The following is a 14,285-nucleotide window of genomic DNA, read 5'->3' as shown; positions in this document are numbered from 1 at the left end:
ATCAGAAGCAGAATATCGCTGCCATCGAACTCTAGCCTGAATTTGAGCTGTCGAGAAGACAAGCAGACCAAGCATTAAGTAGCTTGTTCTGTAGCTAAAAACAAATGGTATAACTCAAGTTCACATTACTCAGTGGGGGGATAAGAAACGTGACATTCACCTGAGAAAAGTGCTTGAAAAAGGTGTCCTGGAGCAAATTTTTAGGATTTGGTTATGCTATTGAGTGTTTCAAGAAAATGAAAGATTAAATCACAGCTGCTTTCGTTCTCTGTGCATCTACTTGTGTAGGGTATGACCCCGCTGATGTACGCTTGTGTCCGTGGAGACGAGGCCATGGTGCAGATGCTGCTGGATGCAGGAGCAGATATTAACAGCGAGGTCAGTGGTTAAAAAGAAAGAAAGAAAACGTTTATGTCTGCTGTTCTGCTTTTGACATTGAGCAGAAGTCAGCAGAACTGAACCAGGCTGCTTTGATTAGAGAATAGAAATGTCGTTTACCTTTTCTGTATTATAAGATTGAGCTGCTGAGTATAACTGAAGTCTGTTTGTCAGACGTTAGCACTCTTTATGCCCATTTTATATGTAGACAATTTAAATTAATAGTACTGAAATAACGGTACGCATTAATGTAACAAATGTATTTGTATACTTGTTCTTCCTTTAAATTGGAGAAAACCCAACACGTCATCCGTCATTTCCTCTCGTTTTCTCCCATGTGTCGTGCGGCTAAATGTATAAGAGGTGAAGATCATGAGGCGCTCGCTGCTGTGCTCTTATACGCTGAAATCTATTTGCATTTCAGCAGTTAGAGTGTGAAACGTGACACAGAGGTTTCCTGCTGACTCATTCTTCTCTACGTCCGGGAAAAAATAGAGATCAGCTGACGTAAAGCAAGCAGGATTCCTCCACAGAGTCTGCAGAGAATCGTGACGGCATCCTTTGACTCTGCGCAGACATGAGCGAGGTCATTCAGTTGAGGTCTCATGATCCTGATCTCCGTTAGTCACTTCAGCAACAACGTGTCCCATCAGCTATTGTGTCAGAGTTGATTTGCAGCCCACTGCATTCATGACAGCTGGCCAAAGCACAAAGCACTGTCCACGACTAAAACCTAAAGACCCACTTTAATATTCATTTCAGGCATGTGTATTTCCATTATTAGAAATGTATTATGGATGAATTTTGTTTAAAAATGTATCGTGTACTTTCATTGCATGAATCGGGTACCAATGATAAATAGTTCCTGCTGGTTTCTAAATCAAAGGACATAAGAAAAAAAAAAAAAGACCCTGCGGACTAATACTACAGGTTCCAGTAGTGGGAAAAGTTTAAGTGAACTAATAATTTTCCGATCCAAAATGATCCATAATTACTTACTAATTATGGAATATTGAATAAGCCAAAATAGCAAAGTGGAACTTTGGGATTATCTCCCCAAACTCAGAGGATGGTGTTCTCGAGGGACATGTAGAAGATAAGGGTTATGTCCCCAAAGTGCTGACAGGTGGACTCATGTAAGGATGAAGGACCTGTCATACTTAAGGGGAATTTCCATAATGTGGTTCAGTGTTGGTTCGAGTGCTATTACCTTATTATGTAAGAGTGCTCCAACAGAGAATCTCTTCTCAGTCTGATAGTAGACCAGGGGTGGGCGATCTCAGTCCACGGGGGCCGGTGTCCCTGCAGGTTTTAGATCTCACCTTGGGTCAACACACCCTGAATCTCATGATTAGGCAAGGCAAGTTTATTTGTATAGCACAATTCAACAACAAGGTGATTCAAAGTGCTTTACAGAGACATTAGAAACAAAAACAAATAAAAAGCATGATTTAAAATTGATTAAAACAAGCAAACAAACAAACTAACTAATTAACAAACAAACAAATAAAACAGTATATAAAATCAAAACAGATAAAATCAGAACAGTAGATAAAATCAGTAGTTAAAATGTAAGTTTTAAAATTTAAGCTTAAGTGTGGATTTGGTGCTTTATTCAAATGCAGCTGAGAACAGGTGAGTCTTCAACCTGGATTTAAATAAACTGAGTGTTTCAGCTGATCTGAGGCTTTCTGGGAGTTTGTTCCAGATATAAGGAGCATAAAAGCTGAATGCAGCTTCTCCGTGTCTGGTTCTGACTCTGGGAACTGATAAAAGACCGGATCCAGATGACCTGAGGGATTAGTTTGTTACCAGGCCTCTGGAGAACTTCAGGACATGTTGAGGAGCTAATTTAGCCATTTAAATCAGCTGTGTTGGTCCGAGGACACATCTAAAACCTGCAGGGACACCGGCCCTCGTGGACTGAGATTGCCCACCCCTGCTATAGACTGTAGCTCTTGCAGAGGAAAACCTTGGCCAGCTTACACAATATACAGTAACTACAATAAGTAATAAAAAATACTATTATTGTTTCATTGCACTTCACATGCCCCCCTCATGTGTATTTCCCCTCTTCTGTATTCAGCTGGTACCTGATTCATACAACAAATGAAACTATTAAGTACCAATTCATAAAATCTAATGGACATCGCAGCCTCGTTTTCTCCCAGAGCAGTTTAAGTAAAAACATGTCCCTTTGTGCTTTGTTCATGCTCCTGTGTCTCGTGTATGTCACATTTTTAGTTTTTAAACCTGACCAACGAGCTGAGCACTTGAAGAGGTCAATTCAGAGCGCTGTCAGAAAACGCCGAAGCAGAGGGTGAAAAGTGAGGGTGAAACCATTAGGACAAGGCCTAACTAGACAGATCAATTCATCGTGTTCATTAGGAGGCAAACACAGTGGCAGGATGTCCTCTGCAGCCCCATGATTCCTGGTTAATTACTCTAGTTTCTCCTGTAGAGCTTGCTCTCTCCCCGTCTCCCCTCCCTTCAGCTGCTTGTCTTGTGCCTCGTAGGCCATGCAGTAGATTTAATGGCTTCGTATCTCTCTCCCTCACCTTTGTCCCTCCTACCTACCCAACCCGCCTACCTGTGTCCCTTCCCCAGGTGCCAAACTCAGTGCACAAGCACCCCTCAGTCTTTCCCGAAACACGGCAGGCGACGCCCCTCACTTTCGCTGTGTTACACGGACATGTGCCTGTGGTGCAGGTAGTGACATTTTCTCTCACCTGTGATTCTCTCATCGTGACCTTTTGTTGTGCTTCAGCTCATGGTTGGTCATCATTGCCATTTCTGCCATCAAAGCTTCTCAGTGGTGATGATGACGGCTCTCCACTAAGAGTTTTCTCCTCTCTCTCTCTTTCTCTCTTTATTTTCCGTTTGTGAAAAGGACCTAGTTGCTAAATATATACAACATGAGCTTTATACATTTAAAGAGGGCAATTGTGCAGCCATGCTTTAGGTCAGCACATGGCTACCTCCAGTCAATTTGCACTTTTGAGCAAATGGATCAAACTGAGTTTAGCAAGTGGAAAATGGAAACACAGCAGCCTAATTGTTATCGAACTCATTTAACTATTTCTGTTTGCCCTCTGAGGGATCTGATTTTGAATCATTAAAGTCCAGCGGAAAATGTTTTGGTAGTGCTACAGTTTGGTCTTTCAGGGCATCAGAAAACTGAAACCCTGAAGTTAAAAAAAGAGTCAATTTGGTGTAAAGTCATAGAAAGTGTTACCATTAAAATGTAACAAATTCATGAACTATCTTTAAGGAGATGGTCTAGATCATTATCTCATTAAAAATAAATAAATAAATGAACAATTTTAATAAAATGGATTTATTATCATCAAAGTCAGTGTCATTTTAAGTCTTCTGTTTATTTCTGATAGGATCTGTTTATATGAAGAACTTGAAGAGCAGTTTATTTTCGTTGAAAATAAGTCTTCCTAGAAGTATAGTACAGGTGTATTATCTGAATGTTGATGAAGGAAAGTTAAACTGGCCTGAAAGGGTCCTGAATGTAGGCTGGTTCAATTCTTATCATAATCATACACATCTTAAAATGGCTAGAAATATAACAGGCAACCTGCACATTTCTGTGTGTTCTCTGGTTTTTGGGGAAGAGGTACTGAAAGACACTTGAAGAGTGCCTCAAAGAACCTATAACAGCATCCCATAAGTGTATGTGCCAGGCGCTAAATCTTTCATGCCTTCAGAGCATGCTAAAGCAGAATTTGGGCCGACAGTAACAGATTTTGCTGCAGCAGCCAGGTTTCTTTTATATCGCTGAAAGAACCTACATAAAGTTAAGAACATGTCTTTAGGTGTGGAACATTGTCTGTATGTATTTAAAAATATTCAAGAAAAAAGGATTCAGTTCCTGAATTGTCTGTAGTTGAGTTTTTCCAGCTTTTTTGGTTGTGGTTTCGCTTCTTATTTTTTATATATATATATATATAGATATATATATATATATATATATATATATAGAGAGAGAGAGAGAGAGAGAGAGAGAGAGAGAGAGATATAGAGAGAGAGATATATAGATATTTATATATATATATATATATATAGAGAGAGAGAGAGATATAGAGAGTGAGATATATATAGATAGATATATATATATATATATATATATATATATATATATATATATATAGAGAGAGAGAGAGAGAGAGATAGATATATATATATATATATATAGAGAGAGAGAGAGAGAGAGAGAGATAGATAGATATATATATATATATATAGAGAGAGAGAGAGAGAGAGAGAGATATAGATATATATATATATATAGAGAGAGAGAGAGAGAGAGAGAGATATAGATATATATATATATATATATAGAGAGAGAGAGAGGTATATATAGAGATATATATATATATATAGAGAGAGAGAGAGAGAGAGAGAGATAGAGAGAGAGAGAGATATATATATATAGATATATATCTCTCTCTCTCTCTCTATATATATATATATAGAGAGAGATATATAGATATATATATATATATAGAGAGAGAGAGAGAGAGAGAGATATAGATATATATATATATATATATAGAGAGAGAGAGAGAGAGATAGATATATATATATATATATATATATATATAGAGAGAGAGAGAGAGATATATATATATATATATATAGAGAGAGAGAGAGAGAGAGAGAGAGAGAGAGATATAGAGAGAGAGAGAGATATATATATATAGATATCTCTCTCTCTCTCTCTCTCTCTATATATATATATATATATATATATATATATATAGAGAGAGAGATATAGATATATATATATATAGAGAGAGATAGAGAGAGAGAGAGATATAGATATATATATATATAGAGAGAGAGAGAGAGGTATATATAGAGATATATATATATAGAGAGAGAGAGAGATAGAGAGATAGATAGATAGATAGATTTTTTTTGTACAATTTTGTAATGTGAAAATAAAGAAACTAATGGAAAATTAGCAACCTTTAACATTTAATAGCAAACAACACTACTGTATATGGGACTTGTAAAATGCATTTTTTTAAAAAAACAAAGCAGACAAACTAAACTTAAAAGTTGGCCAAAATTGACATTCATACATTTGACTTTCATCTATTTAGTTTATTTCTCCAAAAGTAGCACTTCTGTTTTAAAGAGATAAAATAATAGGCAGTGTTTTAAACTAGCCAGTTTTAAACTAACCATCCTGACATCAAATTAGACTCATTAGCAAATGACTCTTCCTCTTCCCCTCACTCTGCTCTCTTGTCTTCTTCTTTGTCTCTCTCTCTTTGTCAATCATGCTCACCTGCATCCTCACCTGCAGCTGCTGCTCGATGCCAAAGCCAACGTGGAAGGCTCCCTGCAGGATGGGATGGAGAACTACACGGAGACACCGCTGCAGCTGGCTGCTGCTGCAGGTACTAAGACACAGCAGGACTCCCATCTTCCACCTCCTGCCCAACTGTATCACACCATGCTGCCAGCAGCAGCTGGCCATCTATACTCAGCTGATAACAACACCTGAGTGTCAGCATGATCAGTGGCTGAATTACAAGTTTAGAAGCTTGCTTCTCCTGGGGGCTGGAAGAATAAAGACAAATAGAGGCATGAATGTGGAACAAATGATGAAACGTGTGCTTCTCTCTCATCTTTCTCTCGGTCTCATTTTCATTTAATCTGATTATTTCCGTGTGTGTGTGCGTGTTTAAACTGAGCCAGTCATTTTTCATGTGCAGGTAACTTTGAGCTGGTGAGTTTGCTGCTGGAGCGAGGCGCTGACCCCATGGTGGGAACTATGTACCGCAATGGAATTTCTACTGCACCACAAGGCGATATGAACTCCTATAGCCTGGCAGCAGCACATGGGCACAGGTAGGTGACGAATGCATTCATGTTCCCTTCAACAGCAAACATACAAGCACTGTGTACTCAGCGTATAATCTTATTTATGTACAAACACAACTTCCTTAGAGGACGTCTGTAAAATTAGCACCACAGGTCTTCAGTTTCCTGCATGAGTAACCTCCTGTTGTCTTTTTGTTGTTTTCAAAGTATTGTTAAGACTTAAAACTCTGCAAAACTATTTTAAAAGTTTGGCTTAACAAAATGGCAAAACTGAGAGGGTTACACTGCAAACAGTGTACAATACTGTATTGTCTTTTAATAATCGATCCAGAATAGTTTCTGTTAATGCTTTGCTTTACAAGCTTATCTGTATAAACGGTCTCTGTTTTTGTGTCTTTGCCTTTCTTGCTGCCAGTAGGCAAAAATTGTAATTAGCAGAGAATTTTCCATTTGAATTATATGTTTCCACTTCATGTGTCAAATTATGTGGTTGTTCAGAAATCATTCTGAAATATAGACCTGTAAAATATAGCATTATGTCAAACCAGTAGTTTTGTTGTTTGTTTTTGGTTTTTGCTAGTTATTTTTCAGGCTAGACAGCTGTATTTTTGGATTTTAAAACTAAAAGCATCTTTAGTCAGGTGGATTTTGCATAAAATTGTATAAAAGCCCATGTGTGTAATTGCTGTTTACCACTGAATATAGTATACTTTACATGCCACAAATATAAAGCTCTTTGTATAAACCCTCTGGGTTTTTGTTTCTTCTTATGGGCTCATTGGTCTGTGGTCTGTATTTGTATAGCGCTTTACTTGGTCCTAAGGACCCCAAAGCGCTTTACACAATACATACTATACACAATCATCCACACATTCACACACTGGTGATGGCAGCTACATTGTAGCCACAGCCACCCTGGGGCGCACTGACAGATGCGAGGCTGCCAGACACTGGCGCCACCGGACCCTCTGACCACCACCAGTAGGCAACAGGTGAAGTGTCTTGCCCAAGGACACAACGACCGAGACTGTCGGAGCCGGGGCTCGAACCAGCAACCTTCCAATTACAAGACGAACGCCCAACTCTTGAGCCACGATCGCCCACATTCATCAAGATGCAGCTATTTCCATTGAGCCGATTTATTTTAACTTGCCAGCAGACTACAACAGTAACGACCCCCAATCACTATCATATCATGTTCAAGTCCTTCCATTTAAATAAAAAAATCTAGCCCACTTCTGATTCAGGGCCGGAGATGCAAACTTATTTTTGGTAAAAAACCAGTCAAATAGAGTCCTGAAATCCGTTCAGTCTAATCACAGTTTTTTTCTCTGCTTTTGTTCTTTTGCCTTTTTTGATTTGTAGAAATGTGTTTCGCAAGCTGTTGTCCCACACAGAGAAAGGGAAAGGAGATGTCTTGTCATTGGAAGAGATTCTCGCAGAAGGCTCAGAGCTGGAAGGCAGAAGCATGTCTCAGATGGATCTGATCAGAACTGGAAAAGCCAAACTTAAAGCTCTGAAGGAAGCCATGTACCACAGTGCTGAACACGGGCATGTAGACATCACCATAGATATACGGAGTCTCGGTGGGTTTTCTGGAAATGCATGCATGCGACTTCTACACTATCTCATTTTGTATGAAATGGCACATTCTTTATTTCATATTGGTGTACTTGTGAAACTTAGGAGTCCCGTGGACTTTGCACACTTGGCTGGAGTCTCTGCGCACATGTTTCCATCAGCACCGCCGACCTCTGATCCAGGGTCTTCTGAAAGAGTTCAGCTGCATTGAGGAAGAGGAGTACACCGAGGAGCTCATTACGCATGGCCTGCCTCTTATGTTCCAGATTCTCAGAGCCAGCAAGGTACTGCCCTGTGTGTGTTTCCTGTTAACATAAAACACAGGCAAGTGTCACGACATATTGGATCATTACCATAAAAGTAAGAACATTTTCTTCAGAGCTACACTTTAGTCTCCATCCTCTTAAGTGTCTGCTCTTCACTAAACCACAGTCATGTCCTCCTCTTTTTTTGTAGTAATGCTATTACATAGTCAGGTCATCAGCTTCACAGTGACCGACAGAGCCCCAGTGGCTTACTCAATATCTATTACGTAAAATGATAATGATTTCTGGTAGACGCCCGTTCCTCTCTGTTGCAGTTTATCATATTAGGCCCTCGTCTCATTACTTCAGCTTAGGATCCCTTGGTAGGCAATGTTAGAGTTCACCCAGCTCATTGTTGTCCTTGTCCTGGCACTCATCTTAGCTTTGTCTACTGTGACTTAAGCTTGATAATGCCCTGATGGCATGATAGGTTAGCTGTCATTGCTGATATGAGAAAAAAACACTGCACAGTTTCAGAGTGTGAGTGTGCATACACTCATATAAATGAAATACACAAGCAGAGCCACAGAGACTCACGTGCATGGGTCTGATACCAGCAGCGTACCTCTCTCACATGCACACACGCACATACTCATATACTCGCACACTCCAAACATGCTATGCTTCGCTGGATTGCTGCACCGTCAGTCCTTGTTTCTGTCTTGGTTGATGTATGGCTCGGGCCACTGGCCCTCATCTCTGAGAGAGGCTCTGCTTGCATCACCTTGAGGTCCGCAGACATCAAGGTACAGGCCGTTTGTCTTTTCTGTACCAGACTCTCTGTTGCCATGTTCCTCTGAAGCATTCATTCAGCCTCTTAGTGTTTAGTTCATTTTAGATGACGTTGATTAAATGTATATCTGTATATCTCTACCTCGCTGCTTCTCTCTTGTCAGCATAGAAAATTTTGAAGACAATGCAGAAATATTATTTGTTAGACGTTTGTTGCATTCAAGCAGGATGACTGCACACATGAGGCTTGTGCTGTATTGTGCCTCTACCCCTCCTTACCTTCACTTTGCCTCTGCACACACACAAGTGAAAAGTTTAGAAGGGTAAGAAAATCTTCTGTCTTTTCCTCTTAATCTCACTCCTACAGTAGCTCAGCCTGTCGCTGTATTTCCCACCACAGCAACCTCTAAGGACGTGTGGGTGTGAAAAATAAGTCTGAAATCTACCTGATGCCCTTGTAATGTGTGAAATATCCATAAATACAAGTTTTACTGGAACGACTGCTTGAATGAAGTGGATGCTAAGCCTGCTGCAGAAGTTTAACCTCTCTTGGTATTTGCGTCGGGGCTGTTTGTGTGGGAGAGGCGCGCCGTGCAGTATGTGCTTATGCTCTTACATAACATAGACTCCTGGATGCTGGCTTAGCATGATGCATCCAAGGTGAGCTCTGCTTACCCTCTTCTGTCACTCTGTCTGTGTTTTGTCAGAATGAAGTGATCAGCCAGCAGCTGGCTGCGATCTTCACTCAGTGTTACGGCCCTTACCCCATCCCCAAACTGGCAGAGATCAAGAAGAAGCAGTCATCACGTTTGGGTGAGCATATTTCTTCATCATTTAATTTAATTATTAAAGTGTATTCACATACATACAGGCAGCAGGAGCATCAGAATCATTTGTCTTATCTTTTTTAATCTGCCCTTACTAGTAAATGCAGAGTAGAAAGTGTGCATGACACCATCTAGTGTTCAGAAACTGGAATAGAACTTTTCAGGTCAATACAATAGGGCTGCCACAAACGATTATTTTGATAGTCGACTAGTCACCGATTTTTGCCATTAGTCGACTAATCAGATCATCATCCATTGGACGTACAGCTTATTGCACCAGCAGCATCTGCTCTTATATAACTATCATTAGCTTACAGCTTTAAGTGTTTAAGGTATGTGCTAACTAAAAATAAAGACAAGATGATAGTTTATTAAATTTTAATGAAATTTGCAGATTGTTTCGGTGAAGTTTAATAAACTCCTTGCTATCTAAAATATAACAGGACACCGGAGTAAATTCTTGAGCATCTCACACTTCTGATAATCAGCTGTCTGCTTGACGTTTATTCAGCTGTATAAAAACTATAACTTTAATCTCAGCCAAACCGATTTACTCAGGAACAAATAAAATACTAAAAAAAAGCCAAACAATAACATTTTTAAGTTATCTAAGTGACTTATATATGTTTAACCTGAGTAGCGAAAGACAGTGGTGGGTTTGAAAATGATTTGCCGGGAGTCCGGTGTTCTCACGGCTCTAGTGAGCCTAGCTCCCGGCTAGCTATCGAGCTAGTGGCTAACAGGCGTCTCCGAAAACGTCGGAGCGCTTTTGAAAATATGTGGTGTCTTGATAAACTGAGCAGATATTTGAGGTTTACACAGCTACATTCTCGCCTGAAAATATGTTAAACGTTTATTTTGTGACCCAGAAAGAATAATAAGAGTAATATTAAAACTAACTAGCTGCCGCCATTGTTGGAAACTGAGCTGGGCTGTGCTATGAATTCAGGGGCAGAGCTTCTTCTTCTTCTTCTTCGGGGTTTAACGGCAGCTGGCATCCTTGTACATGCAGTGCTGCCATCTTCTGTTTCAGTCCGTTATTACACTCTTAAATCCTACTACTTATTCCTGCGTCTTTTGTGATCTTACAAAGCTTCAAACGACCCGTCGACTATTAAATCAATCGTCGACGATTCTGATAGTCGACGTAATCGTGACTAGTCGACTAATCGTGGCAGCCCCACAATACAATCAACTGCATGGAGCTGAAATGGGTCTAGAACGAGGAACAAGGCTAGGTTGAACACTCCATTTGCTCTTTTTATGAAAATCAGAAAAACATAAAGTTTTTCTGGTCATGTGTCTTTCAGATCCCCACTTCCTGAACAATAAAGAAATGTCTGATGTGACCTTTTTGGTGGAGGGGAAACCTTTTTACGCCCACAAAGTTCTGCTTTTCACAGCTTCCAACAGGTATTTAAACCTCTGCCTTTAAAATGCACTTGTAGAATGTTTACACAGTATATTTTGTAACCTGAAGGTCCTGCTAAATACGATTACCCCAACTCTGACTTGTTTTTAATATAGCAAAATACTTTTGATTTAATGTGTTTGTGAGTTCTGATGTTTTGAACTTTATCAGGTGAATCTCTAGTCTTTTTTTCTTCTTCTGTAATCTTGAAGGGATTTTTAACTCTATTTTATTTATTTATTTATACCAAAGTAGTGTATAAGTAAAGGCACATAAGGCAAATTACAATATTATAGAAAGAAGTAATAGAATACCAGTTAATTTGGTCTCCACTCTTGTGTATTCTCCCTGCTGTTGTATGTTAGTAGTGTTTATTTCCATTCAGTGAGTTCTTAAAACATGACCAAGTTAATCAACCCGTGATATTTCTCTCCTTTTGTCTCTTTATCATTCTCTACAGATTCAAAACTCTTCTAGCTAACAGACCATGTGGTGAAAACACGTGCATTGAAATCAGCAATGTCAAATTTCAAATATTTCAGGTAGTGTTATTATGTTTTGACGAGGCAGACATTTTAAGTAAATGTTAGCCACACGTTCCTTTAAATATATATGTTGTGTTTTCTTTTCTATGTGCACTCTGTAAATTATGGATCTTATCTCATCAGCTTGTCATGCAGTATCTGTACTGTGGAGGGACAGACGCTCTGCACATCAGGAACACTGATGTTATGGAGGTTAGATCATTAGTGTCTTGAGTAACGAATCATAAACATGTCTATCATCATTTGGTTTTAGTTAAATAAAAAAGCTACAATTTGAACTTGAATTTTGAGTTGTTTTGTTGTTGTTTTTTCAGCTTCTGTCAGCAGCAAAGTTTTTCCAGTTGGAGGCGCTGCAAAGGCATTGTGAGATCATCTGCTCTAAGAACATCAACACAGACACTTGTGTTGAGATCTACAATCACACCAAGGTAAAAATTAATACTGTGCTGTGAGGCATTTTGAGGTGTCGCAGTGGTGCTCAAGTGACGTAAAATCAGTGATATTCTGAAAAAGCTGATATATATTCTCCCTCTCCTTCAGTTTCTCGATGCTCCAGATCTAGCATCCTACATAGAGGGTTACTTTCTGAAGAATATGGTAATCCTGATTGAGTTGGAGCCCTTCAAACAGCTGCTGTATGACGCACCACCCGACAGCCCCGGCTGTGACATCCTGCGAGACTTGGAGAAAACCTTGGCTATTCGCATCCAGTCCATCCACCTGTCCTCCTCCAAGGGATCAATTGTCTGAACTTCTGAGTTTCCTAAACCCAGAAACTAAGAAGATTTAGCAGAGAGCAATCAGAGCTGTGACACTATATTTATATGCATCTGAGCGATGAATGATTTCGAGGTGAAATCAGGTGACGCCATGACGCTCATCAGTTGCTAAAATGCTTCTTGTTAGCACAGATGGTTAAAACATCTGTCTGTCTGCCTTGTCGATATATGTCTACTAACATGACATTCATACGATAGCTGTACAGTATTATGCCACAACTTGCCAATAACATATATGACTGTAACGCTGTCCCTTATTCAGCATAAATCTATCAGCTACGTAGTGTTACACTCTGTTACATGTCAAACTGATCAGGATCAGCTGAGGCTACAGAAACTCAGAGAACATTCAACCGATGTAATGAGGTAATAAACAACATCAGCATAATGTGATAAGCCATCAGTTTATCCCTGGATATGAGGAAGGAAGTTCAGCCTCACGTTTTTATTTGCCTACACATGTGGCCCCTGTACAGACAAGTTCATTTGTATATTTGTCCGTCACTTACTGTAGACCTGAGATGATTAATCCCTAAAGCCAAACAAGACAACCAGCTGTAATGTGACTGAAGCACGTGACTTTAGGCAACTTGGTGGGAAAGAGGACTTGTTCTTTTACCGTAACTCTGTAAATATTGTTCATAAAAACAGAGGTATTGATAATGTAAGTTAATGTATATATCCACAGATGTTTTCTCATGTGTCTTACTGTTACTGTATTGCTGTAAAAACAAAAAAGCTCATCTTTTAAATATCTATGCTTAAATGTTGCATGTCAGAGGAGTGGCTTGTTTTTATGTTTGAACTGTTGGACGATTACATCGAGGACCTGTTTCCACACTACCTGCGTCCTCAGCATGGGTCACTATAAATGTGTTGCGGTCAAACGGTGTCATCATTGTGTGCGCAAGAGGCGTTGGGTCTGTTTAGTCCTAAAACTGAGAACGTTACGATATCAAATGTTCTCCAAGGATTGTGAAACCACATTACTTGTATGTGTGTGTGATCTTTCCTCTATAAAGATTAATATCTATGTATTTGCTTTCGGATTTATTTGATGTAGTCTCTGGCCTAAAAATCTGAGCATGGGTACATCTATAATTCTGTCAGATGTAAAATTTAAAGGTTCCCCTGTTAGTATTTTGTTCTCAATTCAATTCAATTCAATTCAATTTTATTTATATAGCGCCAAATCACAACAAAAGTCGCCTCAAGGCGCTTCATAGATACAGAGAAAAACCCAACAATCATATGACCCCCTATGAGCAAGCACTTTGGCAACAGTGGGAAGGAAAAACTCCCTTTTAACAGGAAGAAACCTCCGGCAGAACCAGGCTCAGGGAGGGGCGGGGCCATCTGCTGCGACTGGTTGGGGTGAGAGAAGGAAGACAGGATAAAGACATGCTGTGGAAGAGAGACAGAGGTTAATAACAGATATGATTCAATGCAGAGAGGTCTATTAATACATAGTGAGTGAGTCATTCTCCACGCCTAGAAGGTTAGATCACAGCTGGTAGGCATCACAAACATGTGCAAATAAATGAAAAGACACACGCAAAACATGTTAATTCCTCACAACACGCTTAATTCATGGATTCTCTCAGCTGACTGTAAAACGTAAATTAATGTTCATACACTGCATCAGTCATGTTAACCATCACTATATTTAAAATAGCTGTATAATTACTTTATTAACTAAAGCTTCATAATTGTAGCATCCATACGTTTTCTTAACCGCTTGTCAGTTCGGGGTATCTGGAGCCTGTAGGCTGTCATAGTGGGAAAAGCAGACTACACCTTGGAAAATTTGTAACTGATAAAAAAAAAGACAACATTTCAGGGTCACATTCCAATCAACCTAATATACTTGTCTTTGGATTATG

At 39.4% G+C, this 14,285-nt stretch overlaps 1 protein-coding gene across 2 annotated transcripts in view; it reads left to right on the top strand.

Moving 5' to 3' along the window:
* abtb3b (ankyrin repeat and BTB domain containing 3b) overlaps positions 1-13,404 on the top strand; it is an 83,248-nt gene extending 69,844 nt beyond the window's left edge. The window contains exons 6-17 of one of the 2 annotated variants that reach the window (XM_087842895.1): positions 289-378; positions 2,986-3,087; positions 5,702-5,795; positions 6,114-6,249; positions 7,588-7,808; positions 7,909-8,087; positions 9,548-9,653; positions 10,978-11,080; positions 11,539-11,620; positions 11,747-11,815; positions 11,938-12,051; positions 12,164-13,404. In XM_087842895.1, coding sequence (XP_087699021.1) covers positions 289-378; positions 2,986-3,087; positions 5,702-5,795; positions 6,114-6,249; positions 7,588-7,808; positions 7,909-8,087; positions 9,548-9,653; positions 10,978-11,080; positions 11,539-11,620; positions 11,747-11,815; positions 11,938-12,051; positions 12,164-12,373 — 1,506 coding nt within the window. In that variant the 3' untranslated portion in view covers positions 12,374-13,404. The remainder of the gene's footprint in view (positions 1-288; positions 379-2,985; positions 3,088-5,701; positions 5,796-6,113; positions 6,250-7,587; positions 7,809-7,908; positions 8,088-9,547; positions 9,654-10,977; positions 11,081-11,538; positions 11,621-11,746; positions 11,816-11,937; positions 12,052-12,163) is intronic. The other variant, XM_087842896.1, reaches the window with a different exon arrangement.
* The last annotated feature ends 881 nt before the right edge of the window (positions 13,405-14,285 follow it).

Source organism: Neolamprologus brichardi, chromosome 7 (assembly GCF_056152115.1).
Source record: "Neolamprologus brichardi isolate AB-2024 chromosome 7, ASM5615211v1, whole genome shotgun sequence".
Classification (NCBI taxonomy): domain Eukaryota; kingdom Metazoa; phylum Chordata; class Actinopteri; order Cichliformes; family Cichlidae; genus Neolamprologus; species Neolamprologus brichardi.
The sequence above is the reverse complement of the archived record's forward strand: the minus strand, read 5'-3'. Positions and strand labels throughout refer to the sequence as shown.